This window comes from Hibiscus syriacus, unplaced genomic scaffold, assembly GCF_006381635.1.
Source record: "Hibiscus syriacus cultivar Baekdansim isolate YM2019G1 unplaced genomic scaffold, ASM638163v2 tig00117048_pilon, whole genome shotgun sequence".
Taxonomy (NCBI): domain Eukaryota; kingdom Viridiplantae; phylum Streptophyta; class Magnoliopsida; order Malvales; family Malvaceae; genus Hibiscus; species Hibiscus syriacus.
The window spans coordinates 5,313,714-5,337,436 of NW_024063538.1; the positions used below are offsets into that span (position 1 = coordinate 5,313,714).

The following is a 23,723-nucleotide window of genomic DNA, read 5'->3' on the forward strand; positions in this document are numbered from 1 at the left end:
TATAACATTAAATTTATTTTATTTTATGTTAATATATTAAATAAATTTATATTTTAATTCATTATTTTAATAAAAATGTGAAAAATTAAAATAATTTAGTTAAGTTGTGAAAATTATAAAAAAAAGGGGTCCCCCACGCATTCCCTTGAACTACCAGCACTGCTTTTCCATGATAATAAGCTGATTTCTTCACCTGAAACCTCTTTCCTCCTCCTTCCCTTTCTCATAAAGTCTCAATGTCACGTTTCTTACAGTAACCCAAAGCCCTTTACAAGAAAAAGATTATGCCTTTAGCTTGATGGGACTGTAAAGAAGAAAGGGGGGAAAAGAGGCCGTCTTTTTCATCATTTTCTTCGTTTCCTCATCTCTCCTTATCAGAATTCATAATCATAGTTATCGTCTTCATCGGTATAACTTTTCCGAATAAGTTTAGGGAAAGAGGGAATAGAAAAGAAAAATGAAGGGTACATGGCGTTTCACCGAAACGGTCAACTTTCTCAAGACTTTCCTCTTCATCCCTTTACCGAGCAGCAGCAACAACAAGCGGAAACCACCGGTCCCAATTGGTTAAACGCCGCCATCCTCCGTCCTCAGCAGCCTCATCCACGCAACCTCACGGTCACTTTTCCGACCCTAACTTCCTTAACCTTCATACTATACTACGACCGCTTCCGAAACCACCGCCGCTTTCCAAGCACCCAACTCCATGCACTCCCGTTCTTCTTCTACGCTTCTTCACCGAAACCAAAGCGACATTATCGACGACGCCGCGGAGGCAGCAGCTTTAGGAGGAGGTGGTGGGGTCTCCATGATGGCCGTGGAATCGAGTGATTTGAAGAACAACATCATCGAGACCATGAATAGTAACAACAAGAGCGATGAGGTGGTGGTGGAGAGTGGAGGTGGTGGAGGCGGAGATGGGGCTGTGAATTGCCAGAATGCGAGATACAAGTCGGAGATGCTCACCCTTTTTACAATCAACTATTGTTTGCACACGTGGCGTGCCTTAGGATCGCCACACTAGTGGATCAGCTTCCTAGGATCGACGCTCATCTGGCTAAGTCGCAGCATGTGGTGGCTAAATACTCAGCTCTCAGCGGCGCGTCTCAGGGCTTGGTTAGCGACGACAAAGAACTCGATCAGTTCAAGGTATTATTCGAAATTGAAACCATTTTCATGGCTTTAACAGTAACAAATTTCTTGAGATTAATGTTCGATTAATCCCTTTAAACATCGATGATTAATTCATTGGACTGACATACTCACCGACGATTACTTCCTTGTCAATACAGACACATTATGTTCTATTGCTATGTTCATTTAAAGAACAATTGCAGCAACATGTTCGTGTCCACGCAATGGAAGCAGTAATGTCATGCTGGGAAATTTGGCAGTCCTTACAAAGTTTAACAGGTACGTACATTCATTTGTTTTCCATGATCCTCTGCTTTCGAATTCGAGGGAAAATGGTATAATCTCGACGACGGAAACAGGTGTTTCCTCTGGCCAAGGAACGGGCGCAACGATGTCGGACGACGATGAAGACAAAGTCAATAGTGATGCCAACATGTTTGATGGAAGTTTGGAGGGTCTAGATTCAATGGGGTTTGGACCTTTGGTCCCAACAGAAAGTGAAAGGTCTTCGATGGAGCGAGTTAGGCATGAACTCAGACAGGTACATTTGATGAAACTTATTGGTTCATAGAATGTTTAGTGACTTAGCACGTGAACTTCCTTAAGAGGGTTACAAGGAGAAGATCGTCGACATAAGGGAGGAGATTTTGCGTAAGAGACGGGCCAGAAAACTTCCCGGAGATATGACGTCGGTGTTGAAAGCTTGGTGGCAGTCAAATTCCAAGTGGCCTTACCCTACTGTAAGTACTAGTTTACCATCAAATGCATCTAACAAACAGTTGTTTGAGCAAATTTGATGATCAATGATATTGGTAATACTAATTTTCAGTAGGAAGATAAGGCAAAGTTGGTTCAGGAAACAGTAATACAATTAAAACAGATAAACAATTGGTTCATCAACCATAGGAAGAGGAACTGGCACAGCAGTCCATTGACGTCCACCGTCTCGAAGAGCAAACGTAAAAGGTAATGCTCAACAAATGCACAATCTGAACCTGCAAAGTAATGCAGGTGAAAACAACGGATGATCGACAAAGACCAGAACGATTAAATTAAGATCATGCATCGGTTATTGAATCTGACATATATGGGACTGCAAATGATCCAACGGCTGACAAAGACTAATGTTTGACGATGACGAATCCAAGTTAAGCCGTTTTGCAGGTACATATGCGTCGACTGCGGCATGCAGGTTTAGTACTATGTGGAACTTATTTTTGTGGTAGGTTTAATTGGATCTATTCCATTTGCTTTGGCAGTTCATGATTTCTCTTCTTTTGGTCTCTTCGTTAGGGATGTAAAATTAGGTAATCATTCAAGTTTCAGTCGGATCCTGTCATGTAGAGTAAAATCGGATATAGGTTAAGTTAGATAAATTTGATGCTTAGACTCGGATCAGGTTGGGTCCAGGTCAAATCAGGTCGGGTCATTTTGAGGTTGATTTGACACCAGGCACAGTTAGGGTTCATGTCGGGTTACCTTCAGTTCGGATCAATGTCAATTTAGGTTCGGAGCATTTAAAGACCAGGTTAATTCAGGATCGGATGGACTTCAGGCGGATCTCGTTCAGATCAGGTCACATCATTGGCAGATAAAATTCAGGTTGAATCTCTATCAGATACGGATTGAGTTCAAATCGAGTTAATTTTTATTTATAGATTGATTATTTTCGTCTTTCACGAACGTTGAATTGAAATCTGTAATTGTACATGATTTAGAGTAAATTACTAAGAATATAAATAATCATGGTTCAATTTTTTTGAAAAATACAAATTTAAGAACTAAATTGAACAAATATGAAATTACAAATTAAAATTTAAATAAATTAAGCAATACACATTGATGATGGATCAAATCGAAATAATTTTAAAATGTGAGGTTGAAATTAATACAAAAAATATTAAATTATACTCATTTAAAAAGTTATGGGCCAATTAAAAAATATAAAATAAGTAATAAGTATGGTCCAATTTTATATGCAAATATAATTTTAAGGACTAAATTGAAAAAATATAAAATTACAAATAAAAAAATTAAATAAATTAAACAACACAAAGGAATCAAATCAAAATGATTGTAAAATGTGAAAAAAAATCTGTAAAATGAATTAAATTGCATAATTTCAAAAGTTGAGAAAAAATTGAAGTATATATATATATAAAATTTATATATTACATATATAAATTATATAGTTTATATTTATATTATTATATACTATATATAAACTATATATATATATTATTATGTATAAACTATAATACTATATAGTTTATATATATGAACTATTGAACTATATATAAACTACATAGTTTATTAATATAAATTATATAGTTTATAGATAGTAGTATTTAAACTATATATAAACAATATATACTAACTTATATGTTGAAAACTTTTTTGTATTTCGATATAACAAATTAGTTTAAATAAATTTTAAGATTTTACAAATGATTTTCTAAATATATTCGATTCAATTAATCGAATATCAAATTATTACTCCAAGTCTTTTAAGATCAATTTCAAACCTTACTAAATGTGTAAAATTGTGTTTTATACTTAATATATTTTTGAAACAATTTTCACAAAGTATTTTGAACCAAAATCAAGCCTAAAATCAATTTTTCAGAGTGATGCACCGATGCACCAATCCATGCATCGATGCACCATGAATTAAATTGAACATCGAATGCATTTCATGCATCGATGCACATACCATGCACCGATGCACTGAGGATTTTATGAAAACATCGAATGCATTTGATGCATCGATGCACCAGCCATGCATCGATGCACTCTGGCTATTTTGAAACATCGAATGCACTTGATGCATCGATGCACTCTTAGTGCACCGATGCACTAAGGGTTTAACGGTCAAAATATTTGAATTTTACACTGATGCACCGATGCACCGATGCACCATGGGTATGCATCGATGCACTGACGCTCCCAATTGTTTTAATTAATTGTTTTCACACTTAAACGGCTATATTGACTCCACTAATCATCCCCAACGTTCAAAAGTGATTCAATGTGTATTTAAGCAAGCTTAGAAGCCATTGATCAAAAACAAGAAACATCAAGCAACTAGAATCAAGAGAGAATCAAAGAGAAAGTATCAAACCTCAAGTTTGAGCATTTTAAGCCTATTTTTCATTCAATATTCATTTTGCTTTCAAGAACACTTATTGTGCTCAATTGTATTCATTCTTGAGTGTTCTTTTCTTTGTTCTAGAATTGTGCAAACAATCTACCTTGTGAGGATTTCCTTGTAAGTTTGCAAATTTGTATTGTTCTCTTTGGGAGAGAGTGTTCTCAAGAATTTGGGGTATAATTCTTGAGGGATTGTAAGGTTACTCTTTGTCCTCAAAAGAAAGACAAATTAGTGAATTTGTGGAAAATCCTTAGTGTGGATAGCTAAGGTAGTCGACGTAGACTTTGGTTGAGAAAGTCGAACCACTCTAAATCGTTGTGCACATTTCTTTCAATTTTCTGTAAAAGCTTCCACCAAAATTTTAATTGCCAATTCACCCCCCTCTTAGCCATATTCGTCAATCGATTAACTCAACATTATACTATATATACTATATAATTTACATATGAATTATATATACTATATAGTTTACATATGAACTATATGTATAAACTATATGTATAAACTATATATATAAACTATGTAAACTATATAGTTTACATATGAATTATATATATATAGTTTATTAGTGAAATATATAAACTATTTATATAATATATACTATATATATAAAGTATAGTTTATTTATATACTACATAGTATAGTTGATATTTATACTATATATTATATATAAACTATATATATAGTATAATTTACATACGAACTATATATAAAAACTATATAAACTATACATTATAGTTGATGTTTATATAAAACTATATAGTTATATATGAACTATAGTTTACATATAAACTATAGTTGATATTTACATATGAACTATAGTTTACATATGAACTATATATATAAACTATATAGTTTACATATGAACTATATAAACTATTTATATAGTATATATATAAACTATATAAACTATTTATATAGTATATATCTATATATATACTATACTATATTTATATGCTATATTTATATGCTATAATTATATATATAAATTTACATATATATAGTATAATATAGTTTACATATGAACTATATAATAATAAATATTTAATATAGTATATATACATATATTATATACTATATATTAATATACATATAATTAATATGAACTATATATATAATACTATATTATATAAACTATATATATATAGTTACATATGAACTATATATAAAATATGGTATATAAACTATACTTATATAGTTCATTAGTATATATAAACTATATGGTATATAAACTATATTATATAGTTCATTAGTATATATAAACTATATATATATAGTTCATTAGTATATATAAACTATATATATATATAGTTCATTAGTATATATAAACTATATAATATATAAATTAACATTATATAGTTCATTAGTATATATAACCTATATATTAATTATTAATAAAGTATATATAACATATATATTAATTGAAAGAATTGGAAAATATAAGGATCAAATTAAACAAATTTTAAATATGAAGCTTAAATTAATAAATTGTAACATTAAATTTGGACTAAATTGAAGAAATTTTAAATATGAAGCTTAAATTAATATATTGCATCATTAAATTTGGACTAAATTGAACAAATTTAAAACTATGAGACAACGCTACAATGCCAAATGAAGTTAAAAACGCGCAGGTCAAAACCCAAACCCGAAACCCAAATGAACCCATATAAAAGGCAAAATTTTTCATTTTCCAGTCATTTTCCTTTTTTTCTCATTTTGTTATTTTGCTCTCTCTCTCTAACTCTCCAATTCTCTCAAAATCCTCTGCCTTCTCTCTAGAAATTCATTTGTGCTCATAAGTTTTCATCCGTGTTCATTCCAAAAACCCTCATTTGATTTTCAAAAACACCAAACCCAAACCATTTCATGTTTTTTTATCAAACACCCATAATTTCAACCCTTTTTCATCCCAAAAATCTTCCTTTGATCTTCAGAAACACCAAAACCCAAACTATTTTGTGTTTTTTTCGATCAAACACCCAAAAATTCATCCCAGTTCTTTCCCAAACCATTATTTGATCTTCACAAACACCAAAACCTAAACCCATTCCTTTTTTTGATCAAACACCCAAAAGTTCATTTATTATTCATTCGTGTTCATCCTTGTTCATCCCCAAACCCTTACAAACTCCCAAAACTTAAAACCAACTTGGTTTTTTCGATCAAACACCAAACCCAAACATCAGTTCATCCTTGCTCATCCCGAAACCCTTCTTTGATCCTTACAAACACTAAAAACTAAAACTGAAATTGTTTGTTTAGATCAAACCCATTCATCTTCTCTAACCCTTAACTTGAACCCTAACCAAAACCCAAACCCGAGCCCAAACCCAAACCTGAAACCAAACCCAAACCCAAACCTGAACCCAATCCAAACCTGAATCTGAATCCAAACCCGAACCTGAATCCAAACTATTCGAAACCTTTATTTTTTTTCTACGGTTTCATGGATAGTTTGTCTTACGAGTTGAATTATCCAGGTATTTCTCATTCCCTTTTTTCATTTTATTTTAATATTAGAATTAATATATTCTTTGTTATTTTGTAAGAGAAAACCCAACAGATCAGAATGAAGAACATTCTGAAAGAGGTAAACTGCCCATTCCTTTTTTGTATATTCTTTATATATATTTAAAAAAATTAATTTTGTTACTAAACCTGTTTTTTTTTTTTTTTGCAATGTGATGTAAATGATATACTGTCAGAAGCAGTTAATATCAATAAATCATCTAAGAGGAATGCTAAATGTTTAGCCGAGTTCGGGAGAATAACTTCTCCTGTTTGGGAGCATTACACCTTCATCAAATCTATTGATGGTTATGTTTATACCCGAGTGTAAGTATTGCAAAAAAAAAATGGTATAAAGTTGATTCTTATATTGGTACATCTAACCCTAGAAGGCATACTAAGAAATGCCAATCTTATAAGGAATATCTTACTAAAAATCCTCCTTTGGTAAGTTCTTTTGTTCAAAACAAATACTATGAATTGTTTGCCGAGGATTATGTGTCATGGTTATGCATATAGTATTGTTGAGCATGAAAAACTTAGAGATTTGCATCGTTACCTTAACTCCTATGTTAAGGATATATCTAGGTATATTGTTACTAAGTATTGCATGTTGGAGCATGAAAAGTATAAAAAATTGCTACTTGATTCAATGCATATTGTTTCAAGTCGTGATTGTTTTATATGTGATGGTTGGTCTGCCTGTACTTCACGTTCTTAATTTGCTCTTACTGCTCATTATGTTGATAATAAATAGAAATTTCAGTCTAAAATACTTAATTTTCATCGTTTTCCTCATCCTCATGATGGTGAGTTAATCTTTAAGTTTGTTAAAAAGATGATATATGAGTGGGGTCTTGAAAAAAAAGCATTTACCATTACACTTGATAATGCTTATGCAAATGATAAAATGGTTAGGAGACGAAAGATGATTTGAATGTCATTTATCCTCTTCCCTGCAATGGAAAGTACTTCCATATAAGGTGTGCCTGCCCACATTTTGAACTTGATAGTTCAAAGAGGTTTGAAAGTAATTGATTCTTCTGTTATTAAACTACATGAGATTGTTAAAATTATTGATTCTTCTAATTCTCGACTTTGTGCATTAGAATTAGCAATTAAAGACTGTGATTCTTCTTTCTCTGGTAAGTTAGTATTGGATGTTCCTACTCGATGGAATTCTACTTACTTGATGGTTTATAGGGCACTTGAGGCTATATTAGCAATTAACTTGTTTTAATAGGGAAAATGAGTTTAATTTCATTACTGATCATGAGTGGGAAATTGTTCAAACAATTTGTGATTTTCTTGAGCTTTTTTTTATGAAATTACTACTCTGTTCTCTGGTTCTAAGTATCCCACTTCTAACTTGTATTTAGTTAACGTTGTTGCAATTGAAAAATTATTGTGTGATGCTCATAATGATCCCTATGAAGGTATTTCTGCAATGGCAAGACCCATGCTTGAACCATATGAGAAATATTGGCATGATCACTCAATGATTATGTCTTTTACTGTTTTACTTGATCCTCGATATAAATTACAACTTCTGAAAGAGTTGTACTATGTTCTTTATGTCCAGGATGAGGTTCAACAGAGGGTAAGTCTCATTTATAATGAGTTTCTTGAGTTATATGTATTTTATTCAAAAAAATGCACATTGTGGTTCTTCTTATTCTTCTTATATCCAAAGTAACACATCCTTAGGAAAAAGTGACTCAAGTTCCAATCGGCCTTGAACATTTAGAAAATCAGATCTATTTCAAGTTAGTTATTACAATTTTGAGTTGAATTTTATCTTATTTATTTCCGATTCTCATTTACTAATTTTTGTCTTTTATTTTTTAAACTTTTGATGCCAATTTAGCTGCTTTAAGGAGTGGACGATTTGATATTGATTCTTACATTAGTTTGCCTCTTGTCCTTCATACTGGAGAAACTTACTTTTGTCATAACCATTTTTTTACAAAACAATTTCTTCTCGTTTTAAAAAAAGTTACGACTTTAATTTTGGACAAATTGGAGTTTTTAAATTAAATTGGATAGAGTCGCCATTGGTCTTTGGGTTAGGTAGGTCAAATACCTAAAAATGTCTTTTAAAAACAATTTTAAGAAAAATCATTTTTTAAGACAAAAGTCGATCTGTGTTTACCAAAGATTCGATTAAAACGGGTTCAGGAATCGGTTACGCATGAGGTAGGATTAGCACCTCACAACGCCCAAATTTTGGTACCTAAACGATTATATGTTGTTTAAATATTGGGAATTACAAACTTAAAAAAATATGTAAATTACGATATTGTTATTCATTTGAATTTATTTAAAAGATACCAATTTCCAAAAACAACTGAGATAATAAATGCAATGAGTCAAAAAGATTAAAGAATTCGAAATATATTTATAAAATACAACCATTTATTAATAAAAAATTATAATTATTTTATAGGAGACAATACTCATTTTGTACGAACAATCCTTGAAAATGCACCTCCTTTATAGTTAGAAAACTTTTTCATTACATTTTCCTCATTTTTTAAGCAAATATTTTGATTATTATTATTGTTCATTCATGAATCAAATACATACAACATGCTTGAAAAAATACCCCAAAGAACTTTTCGTATGTTATATAAATAATAAAGCACACATGCATATATATATAATATAATACAAAACATACTTAACATATGTAACATATTGCAAAAATTGTTGAAAAACGTATATATATATACACATAATATACATATTTAATGGGAACGACTATTTATAAGGGAGTTATATAAGGGATATATATATATATATATATATATATATATATATATATATATATTTATGTCTATATAAAGATATATATTTATTATACGTTAAAAAAATATACTTTTTGGTAATAAATTAATAAATACTTTTTGGTAATAAATTGTATATATTTATAGCATAATATTTACAACTATTATTTTTTTAGGCTATAATATGAACACATAAATGAGGTAATTTAAAAAACATATCATATTATATAAGTTATAGTGGGAAGTCAAAGGGATCATGACATGAATTAAGGAAACAAACATTTAAAAGGAATGCAAAAATCAAGCATAAATATAAAAACCAAATATTTACAGTGAAGAATAAATGTCATAATATTAAATGACAAAAGAGGAAATAAAAAATTAGAAACTAATATATTCAATATATAAAAAATTTCCATTTAAGCAAGCAACAAGGGTGGTGAATGAAATAAAAGAACCATAAATTAAAAGACAGCAATGAAATGTTGGAACTTAAAAGGGAATAAAATATTAAAATTTAAAGTGCTGGAAATATAAAAAACATAAACATTAAATTTCATAAAATTAAAATTTAGGTGTTATTAAGCATAAAATAAAAATATTAGTTGGCTAACAACAATAACAAAATAAAAAGTTAGTATACTAGCTTGAATCAATAACATAAATATAAGGATGCTAGGTCAAACAATAAAGTAACAGTTATAAAGTTAATGTCTAAAATAAAATAAATACAAATAGGGAGCAGAAATCAGAATAACTAAAATATGAATTATAACTGACTAATGACTAAATTAAAATTAATGAAAATAAAACGTCTAAAATAGAATAAAATAAAACGCATAAATTTCAGTGACTAGAATGTAAACACGCGGTGAGATTAAAGTGACTTAAACGCGATTAGACGCAATAATTCAGTGGCCATTTTTGTAAAACAAAGTTGAAACTGAAAGGACCTTAACATAAGTTTTTCGTTTTCTTACCTATATAAATCACATTTTAATCACTTAGGTAAGAATCCTAGCCCCCTTTTGTTATCCTCTCCTTTTCTCTCAATACTCTTCTTTCTCTCAACTCATCATGCCGGCCGAACCTCTTCTTAGGCCCAAAAACGGCCGGCCACCGTATCTTGGTGGCCGGATCTAACTCCGAAAGCTCCTCTCTTTTCCTAGTCTCTAACCTAAAATCTAAAATCCAAACAAAAAACAAAAGCATCTTACAAGCACTTGATCGAATGCCCAAACCCTCCATGCGCCACCGTTCATTGGTGGCTTCTTACTTCTAGACCACCACCAATGGTGGTCAATCTATCCCATACCAAAAAAAACAAAGCTTTAATCTTTTTTCGGTCACCTAAACACCTAAAAAAAGGTACTTTTACCTCTCCGACGACCCTCTAGCGAAGGAAAACTGAGATTCCAAAGGTAATTTTTTTTTATCTTTTACTAGTTTATATCTTATATTTCGAAAAAAACTAAATGCATGTACAGGGAAAATATACCTTAAAAGAAATAGTGTATTGTGTTTTGTAATGCTCTCTTTTTTTCTGAAAATTTGGATTTTTTATTGATAATTTTTTGAATGGTTTACAAGATACCCTTGTTTCCTCACTCAAATATTTTTCTCTGATTTTTTATGTTCGAATGGATTTCCCCCCTGTTTTTTTTTTCTGTTTCAGTTTCTCCCCCTCTCCTTGTTCGAACACCCTTTAATTTATGCTTGGTCTCTTCACCGAATCCTCATGTATGTATCTGCATTTTCTTTGTTTTTGGTAGGATAGTAACACGTTTAGGTAGGATTTAGGTGATTTGCTTTTGACTTTGCTGATATCTTTTATTTGTTTTTGCTTTTGACGTTTTGGTGTTTGATTCTATTTTATATTGTTTGTTTCTGTTTGCTATTGTTTGCTTCTACTTGATAGTTGTAAGGGTTTGGTAAAGTCGAAAATGTTTGGCATTGTTGGCCATCGAATTCCCTTTGGCTTTTACCACTGACTGTATGCTTTCTTAAAGCAGGATGCTTGTTGAATTGATGCAACGATGCTTGCCGAATTGATACAATGATGCTTGTCGGTTGATGCTGTCTATTACTCATTGATGCCTTGTAAATTATTATTGTTGGTTAAATCAATTTTTGTACATTGTAAATTCTTATCTAAATAGTTACTCATGTTAAATTATGTTGGTGGCATTTTGGCTTTTAAAGCTAGAAAGTTGCCCATAAGTAAACATGTTAGCAACATTTATGTATAAAGGCTCGATGATGATATTTATGGCAATAAAGTTAAACTTTTAGCCTTGTAAAACCTTAGCTATAAGATCTGAGAGCATTTATTTCAACATAAATTTATTTTGTTTAGTTGATTTTATTGTAATTTTAGTGTATTCAAGTGTGATAAAATTAACTTATTCATTTAAATTTTTTTTGGTTTAGTATTTATTATGTTATTCAACTAATACATATTTATTTTAAAATTTTAAGTTAAGTTATACTTAAATTATTAATCAATTTTCACATTAAAAATAAATTAGATTTATGAATATTTTAACTCAATTTGTATAACCTAATAAAATCATGTTCAAAAAGACAATAGTTTAATTTAATTTAATGACTATAAATAAAATTTATAATATACAAATTATAAAGAATATAAAGAATTGGAATTAATATAAAAATCAAATTTATAATATACAAATTATAACTAATATAAAAACTAAATTTTAAAAAGTAATCATATTAATTTAATTATCATAAATTTATAAGTTAAGTAAATATCAGATCAGTTCAACATGTCGAATAATTTACAAGTTGAATCAATTACAAGTCAGGTTCATAACAAGTCAGGTTGAAAACATGTAGGGTAATACCAGTTATATATCAGGTCAATCTCGGGTTCGGGTTCATATCAGTTGAATGCAGTTCGGGTTCGGATATCATATTTTCAGTTCAATTCAAGTTCAGGTCAACATCAATTCTGACTCGAGTCAATTTCGGATATCAAAAATAATTTTTGACTTAAGTCAATTTCAATCAATTTTTCATGTTGTGTCAGCTTTTTACATCCGTACTCTTCGTGTATATATATGTGTGTGTGTGTGAATAAGTGTAATGAGGCACTGTGAGTGTACGGTGTAATCAGCCTTTATAACCCTTAGGCCTTTCTCTTTTATCATTCTTTCTTTGAATTTATTTGACATTGCATGCAATTACATCTCTTTACGTCATAAATGTAATTACATTTACATATTTAGATCCATTATATATATATATATTATTAAAATTAATGTTTGTTATTCTGTTTTATTAACATCAAAATGATATAACCTTAATTTGTTATGCATAAATCATATAAAATGTGATATATTATAAATTAATTATATTTATAGAAAAAATTATTTATTAGATACTTGATTTATTTCAAAGGATGAACTATCAGTTTAATCATTAAACTATCGATCGATTTCAGGACTATATTTTTTAAGTGTTCTAATTATTAAAAGTTATAAAATGGTCATTCGATTATTTATTATATTCCAAACTCATCATTTTCCCTTTAAAAATTTGACGGTCGTACGAGTTGGACGTTAACATGCTGATTGAGATATGATAACCGGTTGAGATTTTGAGATCATATTTTATCATAACCCAATCAAGAGGCTCACGTCAAACTCAGATTGTCGTCAATTTTTTAACAAAAAAATATGAGTTTAAAATATAATAAATAGTCGAGTGACCATTCTATAACTTTGAGAGACTCAATAATGCATAGTCAGAGGATTATTTATAACTTTTAATAGTCAGAGGACTCAACAAATCAATATTTTATAGTTGGGAACCATTTTTGTATTTTACCCTTAATTCTAATAGGTTAACAAGTTTCTTTTTTCAACTGGTTAATTACATTTTATTTTGATCTCAATCAAATATATGTAACTAAATATTAACAAAATTAGGACGTGGTTTATTTTTAGGGTAAACTATCTTAGAGTGACACGTCAGATAGATATATACAGACACGTCAGATAATATACAATTTGGTTAAAAAAAATATTATCGTTTTCCTTAGAACTCCAATAATCGGTAGAATTTACAATTTAATTTCAAAACTCTGTACTGTACATAATTTTTGCAGGACGAATTGTTCAGCCTATCGTAGTACATTAGAATCTCTGGAACGTTACAGTTAATCTAATCCAGCTATATAATGGCAGCATTTTTCTATCAACTGAACGCGTAGACTTCCCTCCTTACCGGCACCGGCGTACCATCCAAGCGCTTGATAGCCGGCGATCGGTCCGGCGTAGCTGGAAGCCGCGACGAGAAATTGACGAAAGGAAATTCGTCGGCTCGGCTGGATTCATCCTCGAAATTCAGTGCGTAGCTCAACGGATCGTAACTGAAATCAGAGGAACCGTAGTGCTTGTGGTGGCCTCCTTTCCCGATCCAGGCCATTAGGTTCCTGCATTTTTCCTTTATGCAGGGCGACCTCGGCGTCCTCGACGACTTCACCTCCTCCAACGGCTCGAAGCAGGCTCCGCCTGGCGCCGTCGTACGAAAACAACAAATAGACGATCTCATCTTGGGGATTATTAATTGCAACTGCGTTTGTACTTTGTTCGGATGCGATGGTGGGAGAAACGTTGGTAGTGTATAAAAGGATAAGGATCCGGTTTTGGTGGCAGTTACAGTCGAGAGTGACGACACGATATTTAGAAAAGAAACGGTGGGTGAGTGCGTTCTACTGCTATTGCTGGGCTGGCAACTGGTTTTCTAGTTAATACCGCGATACGTTTGGCCACTGGAGGCAAGTGGGTTTGAAAAGGGGTCAAAAGTGGAAGTGAGGGCGTAGGATAAGGACCACGCCGCTTTATTCTATTACACATCATTAAAATAAGGCACGTAAAAGTGAAAGGGGAAATGGATTCGGGCTTTTGGCTTTAGGATTTCGGTGCGTTTTAGGATCACGAGTTAACAACAGAAACGTGGCATAAAAAAATAACAGTTCCCGATTCAGGAGTCGATGCATGCACGCATAGTCCACGAGGCGGGCCATGTGGACTCGATTCCCGCCGTCCACCCATCTATCGCCTTATTCTCATTATTAAATTACACAAATAATCGCTATTATTTAAGCATATTCTCATTTTCTTTATTAAAATTTTAAAAATAAAAAAATTAATTATTAATTTGTAACAATTAGTTAATAATTATAATTATTACAATCTAACTCGATTTGATAATGCAAGACACGAATTTAAATAAGGGAAAGAGATAAGTGATAGAATTTGGATGGGTAAAAGATTGTTGAGAGATAAGGTTGGTGGGGATGGAATAAGTGATAGATGAGACTTTTTTTTTTTGTAGAGATGAGATTCGTTTAGAGATAAAATTTATTGGTGAAAGATTCTTCAGTTACTCGACTGGTAAAAAGTTATTATATTATTTTATTTTATATAAATTTGAAATTTATCTTAAAAATATAATGTATTTATATTTAATTAAAAAAATGAAATTTAGTTTGAAGATTGAGAGCGAGGGTGAGCAGGTTTTTTGGCCCATTGGGCTTTCATGTTTTTTATTTAGCCCATTAAAGCGATCGGCTTTTATTTTGGGATCTACACAGTATTCATGAAACTTAACGATTTCAAAAAAAATATTTTTTAATAAAATATATTTTTTATTAAAATTTACGCATTGAGGTAAAACAATTTAAAGAAAAATATTTTATTTTAGAATTCGTCACCATAACGGATTCCATGCACTGAAAAATATAGTAGATCTCAAAATAAAAGTGTTTATATTCTATTTTGCAATTTTTTCTGGTCTGCCCTATTGGGCCAAAAAACCGGGTGAACAAGTAAAGTTTGGAGGGGCTGGATTTGGGTAAATTTTTTTTGGAGCATGATGATTTGGACAAATTTGATTTCACTTGTTTGTTGGGGTTTAAGATTAGGAGCTTAGGTAGGGAGGGTCTATTTTTTGGGTCCCAAGTAAGTTGGGTTTTCATGTGGGCTGAAATAGAATTTGGGTTTTTTTTTCCTTATAAAACAAACAATTTAATTAATTAGTTCAATAAGACATATAGAAGTTTATTTAAGAATCTACTATATTTGTTATAATAATAAAAAATATAGTTTTATTCAAACTTTTTATTCTGATGTGATAAAATTTAATAAAAAAATATATTTTATTAAAACTCGTCATATCGACGTGACGAATTTAAATAAAAAAATATTATTTAGACAAACTCATTATTTTGACATAACAAATTTCTTATATACTATAACAAATAGAAAATACCGTAGATCTTATAATAAATTTCTACATTCCATGTACTAATTAATAAAACACTTTTACCCTGATTGGGAAAAAAACCAGAATTTGGTACTGACACAGATGACTTGTACAACCAATTATCCATATATAAAAATTCAATTAGTATTATTAATCAGTATATTATTTTAAAAAATAAATAAAAATACAACATGGTCGTAAATGTAAATATCATATACATTTCCTTTAATGAAACGAAAAGGAAGCTGAACTTTTCTTTAACTACTCAGCTCTGGCGTATTTCTATTATTCTATAGTCGAAACGACGATTTTCTTCATTCACTTTCTCCGGTGACAGTCTGTCACTCTTCACCTTCCCAAATTCCGCCACCGCTATAGGCGGCTTCCGCCTCTCCCTGCCGCCTCTCCATTCCTCACGCAGACTTCCCTCCACCGCGTCCCATAAATAAAAGCAAGAAAAAAGGAGAGAAGCTCTTCAGGCAATATACTGAAAAAAATGGGGTTTGGGAATGTATTCTTTACGCTGATTATAACCTTAGCAGTAGCTCTAATCACCTTCAACACCCTCATCTCAGCCAATGCTTCTCTAAAGCAAGAGCTTCCCGGGCCTTCAAGATCATCGACCATTGAACCATTAATCAAGATGCCGGTAGAGAAATCGAGAAAACACGGGTCAAATGCAGGGAAAAGTTTGTTTCACACGGCGGTGACGGTTTCCGACTCGGTTTACTACACTTGGCAGTGCCGGGTCATGTATTACTGGTTCAAGAAGCATAAGGATGGACCCGATTAAGAAATGGGTGGGCTCACTAGGATCTTGCACTCTGGTAAACCTCATAAGTACATGGATGAGATTCCCACTTACATTGCTCAGCCTTTACCTGCTAGGATGGATCAGGTATTTCTTTTATGGGTTTTAGTCTATAATATGTCGTGTTTATTCAATTTAAAAGATAACTTCCAATTTGTGAAAAGGAGCATCTTTGTTTGGAAGTTTGATGTTAATATTCTTTTGTGTGTTAATCAAACCAATAAAATTAGCTGTTTTTCTCGATATTAAACTTTGGAAGTATTACTAACATCTTTTTGTGAAAATAGTTGGTAATTAAATTTCCAATCCTTTAAAATAAACATCTTTTTGTTCTAAAACGAAACATTGAGATCAAAATGTTCCAAAAGAAAAAAATAACTATTTAATAATTTTTTTTTTTTGCATTATGCCTTTCTTGAGCTTTATAATAACATTTGACTAGAGAGGACACAAATTTGCAATTTTTTAAGGTTGTTCATTGGTGATTCTTACTCTCTCTCTGTGTGTCAGTTCAGAGTCCATAGGAAGAACCAAAGCCACCGCTTCTCGCTGTGTCAAATGCTAATGCCAATTCAAACTCAAACACAAGCATAACCAACTTCAGCAGCAAAGTGAGCAGCTTCCCAGACTAGCAACGATTCCCCAGGTTGCATCTTTCTGACCTTTCATTTATATTTTTTTCTTTGTATTACTTTGCTTTGTAGTTTTTGTTTTTGTTTGGAGATCTTGTAGTTTTTCTCAAGCTTCATTCCAGATTTCGACAGATCTTTCTTGCTACTAGCATTTATATTTTCATTCTTTGTTTTTTCTCCCATCTGAGAACTAGATTTCGTTATTATTTAGTTCAACGCCGCAACCTTTTGCTTTCGTTAGATCTTCCTAGCTTTTGCTGGACAAAGTAACTTCGTCTCATCGAAGAGAGCTAGAGATCCAGAAAGTTAAGGGAAAAAAAAGTGCGACTTGAAAACGAATTTTGCAGCAATCTGGTGCTAATATCTCCGCAAATCCCAAGATCTACTTTCTCAGCCATCTTATTCTCGTTTACTTGTTGCTTTTAGATTTAAAATTCATCACTGTTTTGTGTTATTCATACATCAAGAAACAAAGGTAAAAGGCCAAACAAATTTGTTGCTTCTTCGCCGATCTCACAGCTCTTTACAAAAATCTGCTGCTTCGTAAGTTTTGAGGTTTCATTGCGGGATAACACCACCCATTTGCTGCACTTCACCGAAATCTGCTACTTTACAAGTTTTGAGGTTTTGTTTTCTTTTTTAATTTCCATAGTGTTGTTTGCTTGCTTCAATTTACTTTATTTTGTTTTAAATTTTACTTGTGTTTGAAAATTTGCCGTGATCCCATCTTGCAGTTCTAATTTTTTGGTTAATTTCTTCCCAACATCTTTTATGTTGGATCTTTTTCATGCCAATTGCTTAAGGGTAGTTTGATCTGGGAGTGACTTCGATTCCTTGCTGTTGGATAGAATATTTTACAGCTTTATTATTGCTTGGGTGATTTATTCTTATTAGCTATTTTGTTTATCTGAGAGGATTTGATTTTATGTGAATATTCATAAGTTGGTTAGGTTTTTGAATATTCAAGCTTTATTGGGAAAATTTGTGAGAAGTTGCTACATAGTCAGTATTTTTAAGGGTTTTTTTAGCAATTAATTTTATTCATAAATATTTACCCCTCATAATAATAAAAATCAATATTATTCTATTTTCTTCTCTTTTAACATTAGTCTTTTAGCAATAATTTATAACAATAGTATTTTATAAATTAAAACCCTTTTTAATAACAAACTAGGCTTCTTAGTACCCTCAATTCTCTAGCATTTTATTAGTGCATCTTCTGTCTTCTTTGGATTCCTTTTTCATAGTTCCTCATAACTTCGGCTATAGATGATTATTTGAGGTCATGTCCTTCTTATAGAGACCATAGGGTGCATAGGGGGAGGGCTCGACAGAGTGGTGTGAAGGAGACTAGACTTAGAGTTTGTACGTTGAATGTAGGCACATTAAATGCTAGGATGTTGGAGCTGACCGACGTACTAAATAGGAAAATAGATTTTGCATGTATTCAAGAGACTAGGTGGAAAGGGTCTCGCGCCAAAGAGTGTAATGGGTACAAGTTGTGGTATTCAGGTGTAGATAACGTTAGAAATGAGGTGGGTATCTTGGTATCCTCTAGGCTCAAGGAAAATGTAGTTGAAGTTTGTAGATACTGTGATAGGATCATGATGATTAAGGTTATTATAGATGCGAAAGTGGTGAATTTTCTTTCAGTGTACGCCCTACACGTTGGCCTAGGGGAGGTGGAGAAACGTTGCTTCTGGGACTCGTTAGATGTTGTACTTAGGAGCATTCCAGAGGACCAAAGAGTTTTCATAGGGGGAGATTTCAATGGCCATATAGGTAGTGCAATCTACAGGTATGACGGTGTTCATGGGGGTTTCGGTTTTGGTAGTAGGAACGAGGAGGGGCGTACGTTGCTTGAATTCGCTATTGCACATGATATGGTGGTCACTAACTCCTGCTTTAACAAGAGAGATGTTAACTTGATTACATTCCAAAGCGAGGGACATTGTACCCAAATCGACTATATCTTGGTTCGAAATCGGGATCGATGAGCTTGCATTGACTGTAAGGTGTTCCCTGAAGAGGCATGTGCATCACAACACAAATTGTTGGTTTTGGTGTTCCGCGTACGCCATGGGCGGAGCACTCATAGGAGGGCTAAACTTGGTAAACCTAGGATCTTTTGGAAGAACTTACATAGAGCGATAGCTGATAACTTTAGGAGTAAGGTTTTATCTCATACAAGTTTTGGAACTACAAACTCAAATAATGCAGATATGTTATGGAAAAATATGGCAAATTCAATCAGAGAGGTTGGCAAAAACATCATTGGGTTGTCAGGGAAGGTCAAGGAATATAAAGAATCGTGGTGGTGGAACGACAAAGTCCAAACTAAGTTGAAGACAAAGCAAACTTGTTTTAGGGAGTTTATACAATGCAATCATGTCGAAGAAAGATCGAGAGCTAAACAACGATACAAGGAGGCAAAGCGGGAAGCCAAGAAAATAGTGGCTAAAGCAAAGGCTAAGGCATACGAAGAAATGTACAAGAGATTAGACACCAAGGAAGGACAAAACGGCATCTTCAGGCTTGCAAAATCCAGGGAGAATAGAAAAAAAGGATCTAGGTAGCATTAGGTATATTAAGGACAATAATGGTGTTCTTTTAGTGAACGATCACGATATAAAGAGTGTTTGGGGTAGTTACTTCTTTGACTTATTTAATGACGGTGCCTCTACCTATAGAGATAGTATCGTTGATGGGTCAACCGACCTTCATACTACGGCCAATGACTGCCCTACAAGTAGGATTGGGTTTGAGTAAGTGAAAATGGCTCTTAGAAAGATGGGGAAGGACAAAGCTGTCGGTCCAGATCAAATCCCTATCACTGTATGGCTGGCCCTAGGAGAAAAGGGAGTTAAGTGGTTGACCAACATCTTTAATATTATTTTAAAGACTGTCAAGATGCCAGAGGAGTGGAGAGAGTCTGCGGTGATACCAATCTATAAGAATAAAAGAGATCACCAAAGTTGTGGTAACTACAGAGGTATTAAACTACTCAGTCATACCATGAAGTTATGGGAAAGGGTCATAGAGGCAAGGTTGAGACAGGTTACTAGGGTTTTGGAAAGCCAATTTGGCTTTATGCCAGACAGGTCTACTACGAAAGTGATTCATCTACTTCGACAGCTTATGGAGATATATAAGGAAAAATATAGGGATCTTCGCATGGTGTTCATTAACCTTGAGAAGGCGTATGATAGCGTTCCCCGTGAAACGATCTGGAAAACCTTGGAAACGAGACGGATCCCAACTGCTTATATCCGGGCGATTCATGATATGTACTGTAGATCTACTACATACGTCAGGACTACAGTTGGTGACACCGAGGCATTCCCGGTGGAAATCGGACTCCACCAAGGGTCATCTCTTAGCCCTTACATCTTCGCCTTGATTATGGATGACATTTATTATGAGGCACCAGATGGTGTCCCATGGTGTATGCTTTTCGTTGACGACATTGTCCTTGTTGCTGAAACAAAAACTGTGCTAAATAGTAGACTGGCTACCTGAAAAACTGCTTTGGAAGAAAAAGGTCTAAGGATCAATATTGAAAAGACAGAGTATTTATGTTTAAACTTCAGTGGGAACCAAAATGATGAAGATGTAGAAGTATGCATAGAAGGACACGTTCTCCCCTCAAAGGATTGTTTCAAGTACCTAGGGTCTATGATACATAAAGATGGGGTATAGATGATGACGTTACACACCGTATAAAGGCGGGATGGCTAAAGTGGAGGGCTGCTACTGGAGTTTTGTATGACAAGAAGGTGCCTCTAAACTAAAGGGAAAATTTTTAGAATGGAAATAAGCCAGCGCTGCTGTATGGATCAAAATGTTGGGTAATCAAGAAGGATCACGTAAGGAGGATGGAGCCCGCAGAAATGAGAATGCTTCGATGGGCATGTGGTAGGACTTTGTGGGATATGGCACCAAACTCTACAATTAGGATGTCATTGGGGGTGGTGCATGTATCCGAAAAATTGAGGGAGGGAAGACTACGGTGGTTTGGGAATGTCCTTAGGCGATAACCGTCGGAAGCAGTCAGGAGGGTAGAGTCGATTTCAGTCGACGGTGCCAGAAGGAGAGGAAGACCAATGAGGAAGTGGGTAGACTGCTTGAGAGCTGATTTGAAGGATTTAGCCCTTACCGAGGACATGACCTCTGATAGAAAAGTATGGAGACTTAAGACTAGAGTAGCTGAGTAGTGTGGGTCACAACCATTAAGGTGTAGCATCTCTGTCTTCTTTGTAATGCCTTTATAGTAATTTCCAAGACTTCTACTTTTTATACGTTTCTGTCATTGGATTTTAATGAAGGCTTAGAACTAGGGTAGAAGAGTAGTGTTGTCTTAGTTTAGGTTTTAACTCATTTGACTTTTTTCCTTATCGTAGCTTGCTATCGCTGACTTCTGGGTACCAGTCTCTTCATGTTTCCTCTTTTTGAATTTAGTCAGGTCTTACGTTTCTGTCTATATACAAAGATTTCTACGCAGAGATTTATTTGTAGGTATTACTTCACATTACAGACGCACATATGAAGACGGCATAAGAACACTATTTAACTATGTATTTATATAATTATATATACATTCATTGTATTGTATCTTTATTTTTAAATTTCTGACTGCCAGAGGTCTTCCACGGAAGCTGCTCTCAACCTGGCGTTGGGTGGAGCCTACTACACTACCTCCCCCTTACCCCATCATATATGGGAATAGGGTTTTGTTGTTGTTGTTATTGTTGTATTGGTGATTCTTATTTCTAAACGAAGATATGATCCAGTTATACAATGTAAAACTAAAGAGTTTTAGATTGATTTATAATCATTGGATTCATAATCTTAGACGTTGATTTCTATTAATCCAATAATTTAGATCACTGTAAATCATATTGTATAAGTGAATCTTATATCATCCATTATTTTACTTATTTTTTGCTTTTATGTTAATAACAGGGTTATATAGTCCTAACAGGCCCTGGGCATTTGTGCAGTGGCTTCAAAAAGCTGACATCAAAGAAGAATATGAGATCCCTGGTTTCCAAATTTTGTATTGATTTACATCTTCTCCATGTTGGGTTGATTTTAGTTGTCCTATCTTTACTATGTCTATACAGTTACATTCTGATGGCAGAGCCAGACCATATTATTGTGAAGCCTATACCGAACTTATCAAAGGACGGACATGGCGCTGCGTTTTCTTTCTTTTATATAGAACCTAAATAGTACGAGTCCATTCTAAGGAAGTTCTTCCTGAGGAGAAAGTTCCAATAACCAACATCGACCCCATAGGAAATTCTCCTGTTATTGTCGGGAAGGTATGAATTTTCGGTGTTTGCTCGGTTACTATAGCTGCAAAAATAATCGGATCTTTTGTTGATTGTTTAGGATTCTCTCGAAAATATTGCTCCAACTTGGATGAATGTGTCATTGGAAATGACGTAAGATCCTGAAATTGATAAAGCTTTTGGTTGGGTGCTTGAGATGTGAGTTGTGTCCAATTTGCTTCATACTTTTTACAATGGTTCCTCAGATGTTTACCTTGAATTTCTGTTTACTTGTTTCATAAGCGTAGGTACGCCTATGTTGTTTCCTCTGCGTTGCATGGTGTGGGCAACATCCTGTACAAAGATTTCATGATCCTAGTTCGATGATGTTTTGAATAATTTCTTCTCCATGGACAATAAAAGATTCCAACTGCTTCCTCCTGATAAGAAATACTGCTAATAGCATTTTGCAACCATTTACGACCGTTCTTTGGGTTTTTTATTATTATTATTTTAGGGTACGGATAAGAACCCAGGGACGAATAAGCATTGCCAATGGGGATGAGCTTTTAGTTTAGAAACCACCTCTACTGTTCTTCTAGGAGCAAGCCAAATCGAATAAGCATCGTCGACAGGGGCTTTTCACCACCTTCATTCTGATTAGTTAAGAAAATAGGCTACATAATCTCCTTCCACTCCATCTCTCTACACAAACCTATAAATTATCAGCCTGAATTCCAATTACTTCCTGAATTCTCCATTGAATTGTTGCTTGTTTAGTGACACTTATCAGCCTCGGGATACAGAAACCAATAACAAGTTCATCATTCATTACACATACTGGTGACTTTTTATCTGAAGGTAACCTTCTGTATTGAAATCGCAATAAATTTTGTTGTAGGATACTGCTTCTTAGTTATGACCTTTTGGATTACCCATTTTACCTAATAATTGTAAAATTTCTGCCCCAATTTCAGGGTAATTTAACCTATGGAAAGATTGGAGAATGGAGATTCGATAAAAGATCATTCGAGACAGTAGCACCACATAGAAACCTTCCAATGCCTCGTCCTGGTGTGCCCAAAATCGTAGTAAGTTTAACATGTATACTTCTCTAACACACACAAAAAATGC

The 23,723-nt window shown here is 33.1% G+C and overlaps 1 protein-coding gene and 2 pseudogenes across 1 annotated transcript; 2 read left to right on the forward strand and 1 right to left on the reverse strand.

The window, feature by feature from the left end:
* The first annotated feature begins 372 nt into the window (after window positions 1-372).
* On the forward strand, window positions 373-2,719 carry LOC120197384 (annotated as a pseudogene).
* Window positions 2,720-13,747: 11,028 nt separating this feature from the next.
* Window positions 13,748-14,179, reverse strand: LOC120197265. Its single transcript, XM_039198854.1, has one exon. The coding sequence runs from the start codon at window positions 14,155-14,157 to the stop codon at window positions 13,801-13,803; it is 357 nt and encodes a 118-aa protein (XP_039054785.1). The 5' UTR covers window positions 14,158-14,179; the 3' UTR covers window positions 13,748-13,800.
* Window positions 14,180-22,121: 7,942 nt separating this feature from the next.
* On the forward strand, window positions 22,122-23,439 carry LOC120197548 (annotated as a pseudogene).
* Window positions 23,440-23,723: the final 284 nt, after the last annotated feature.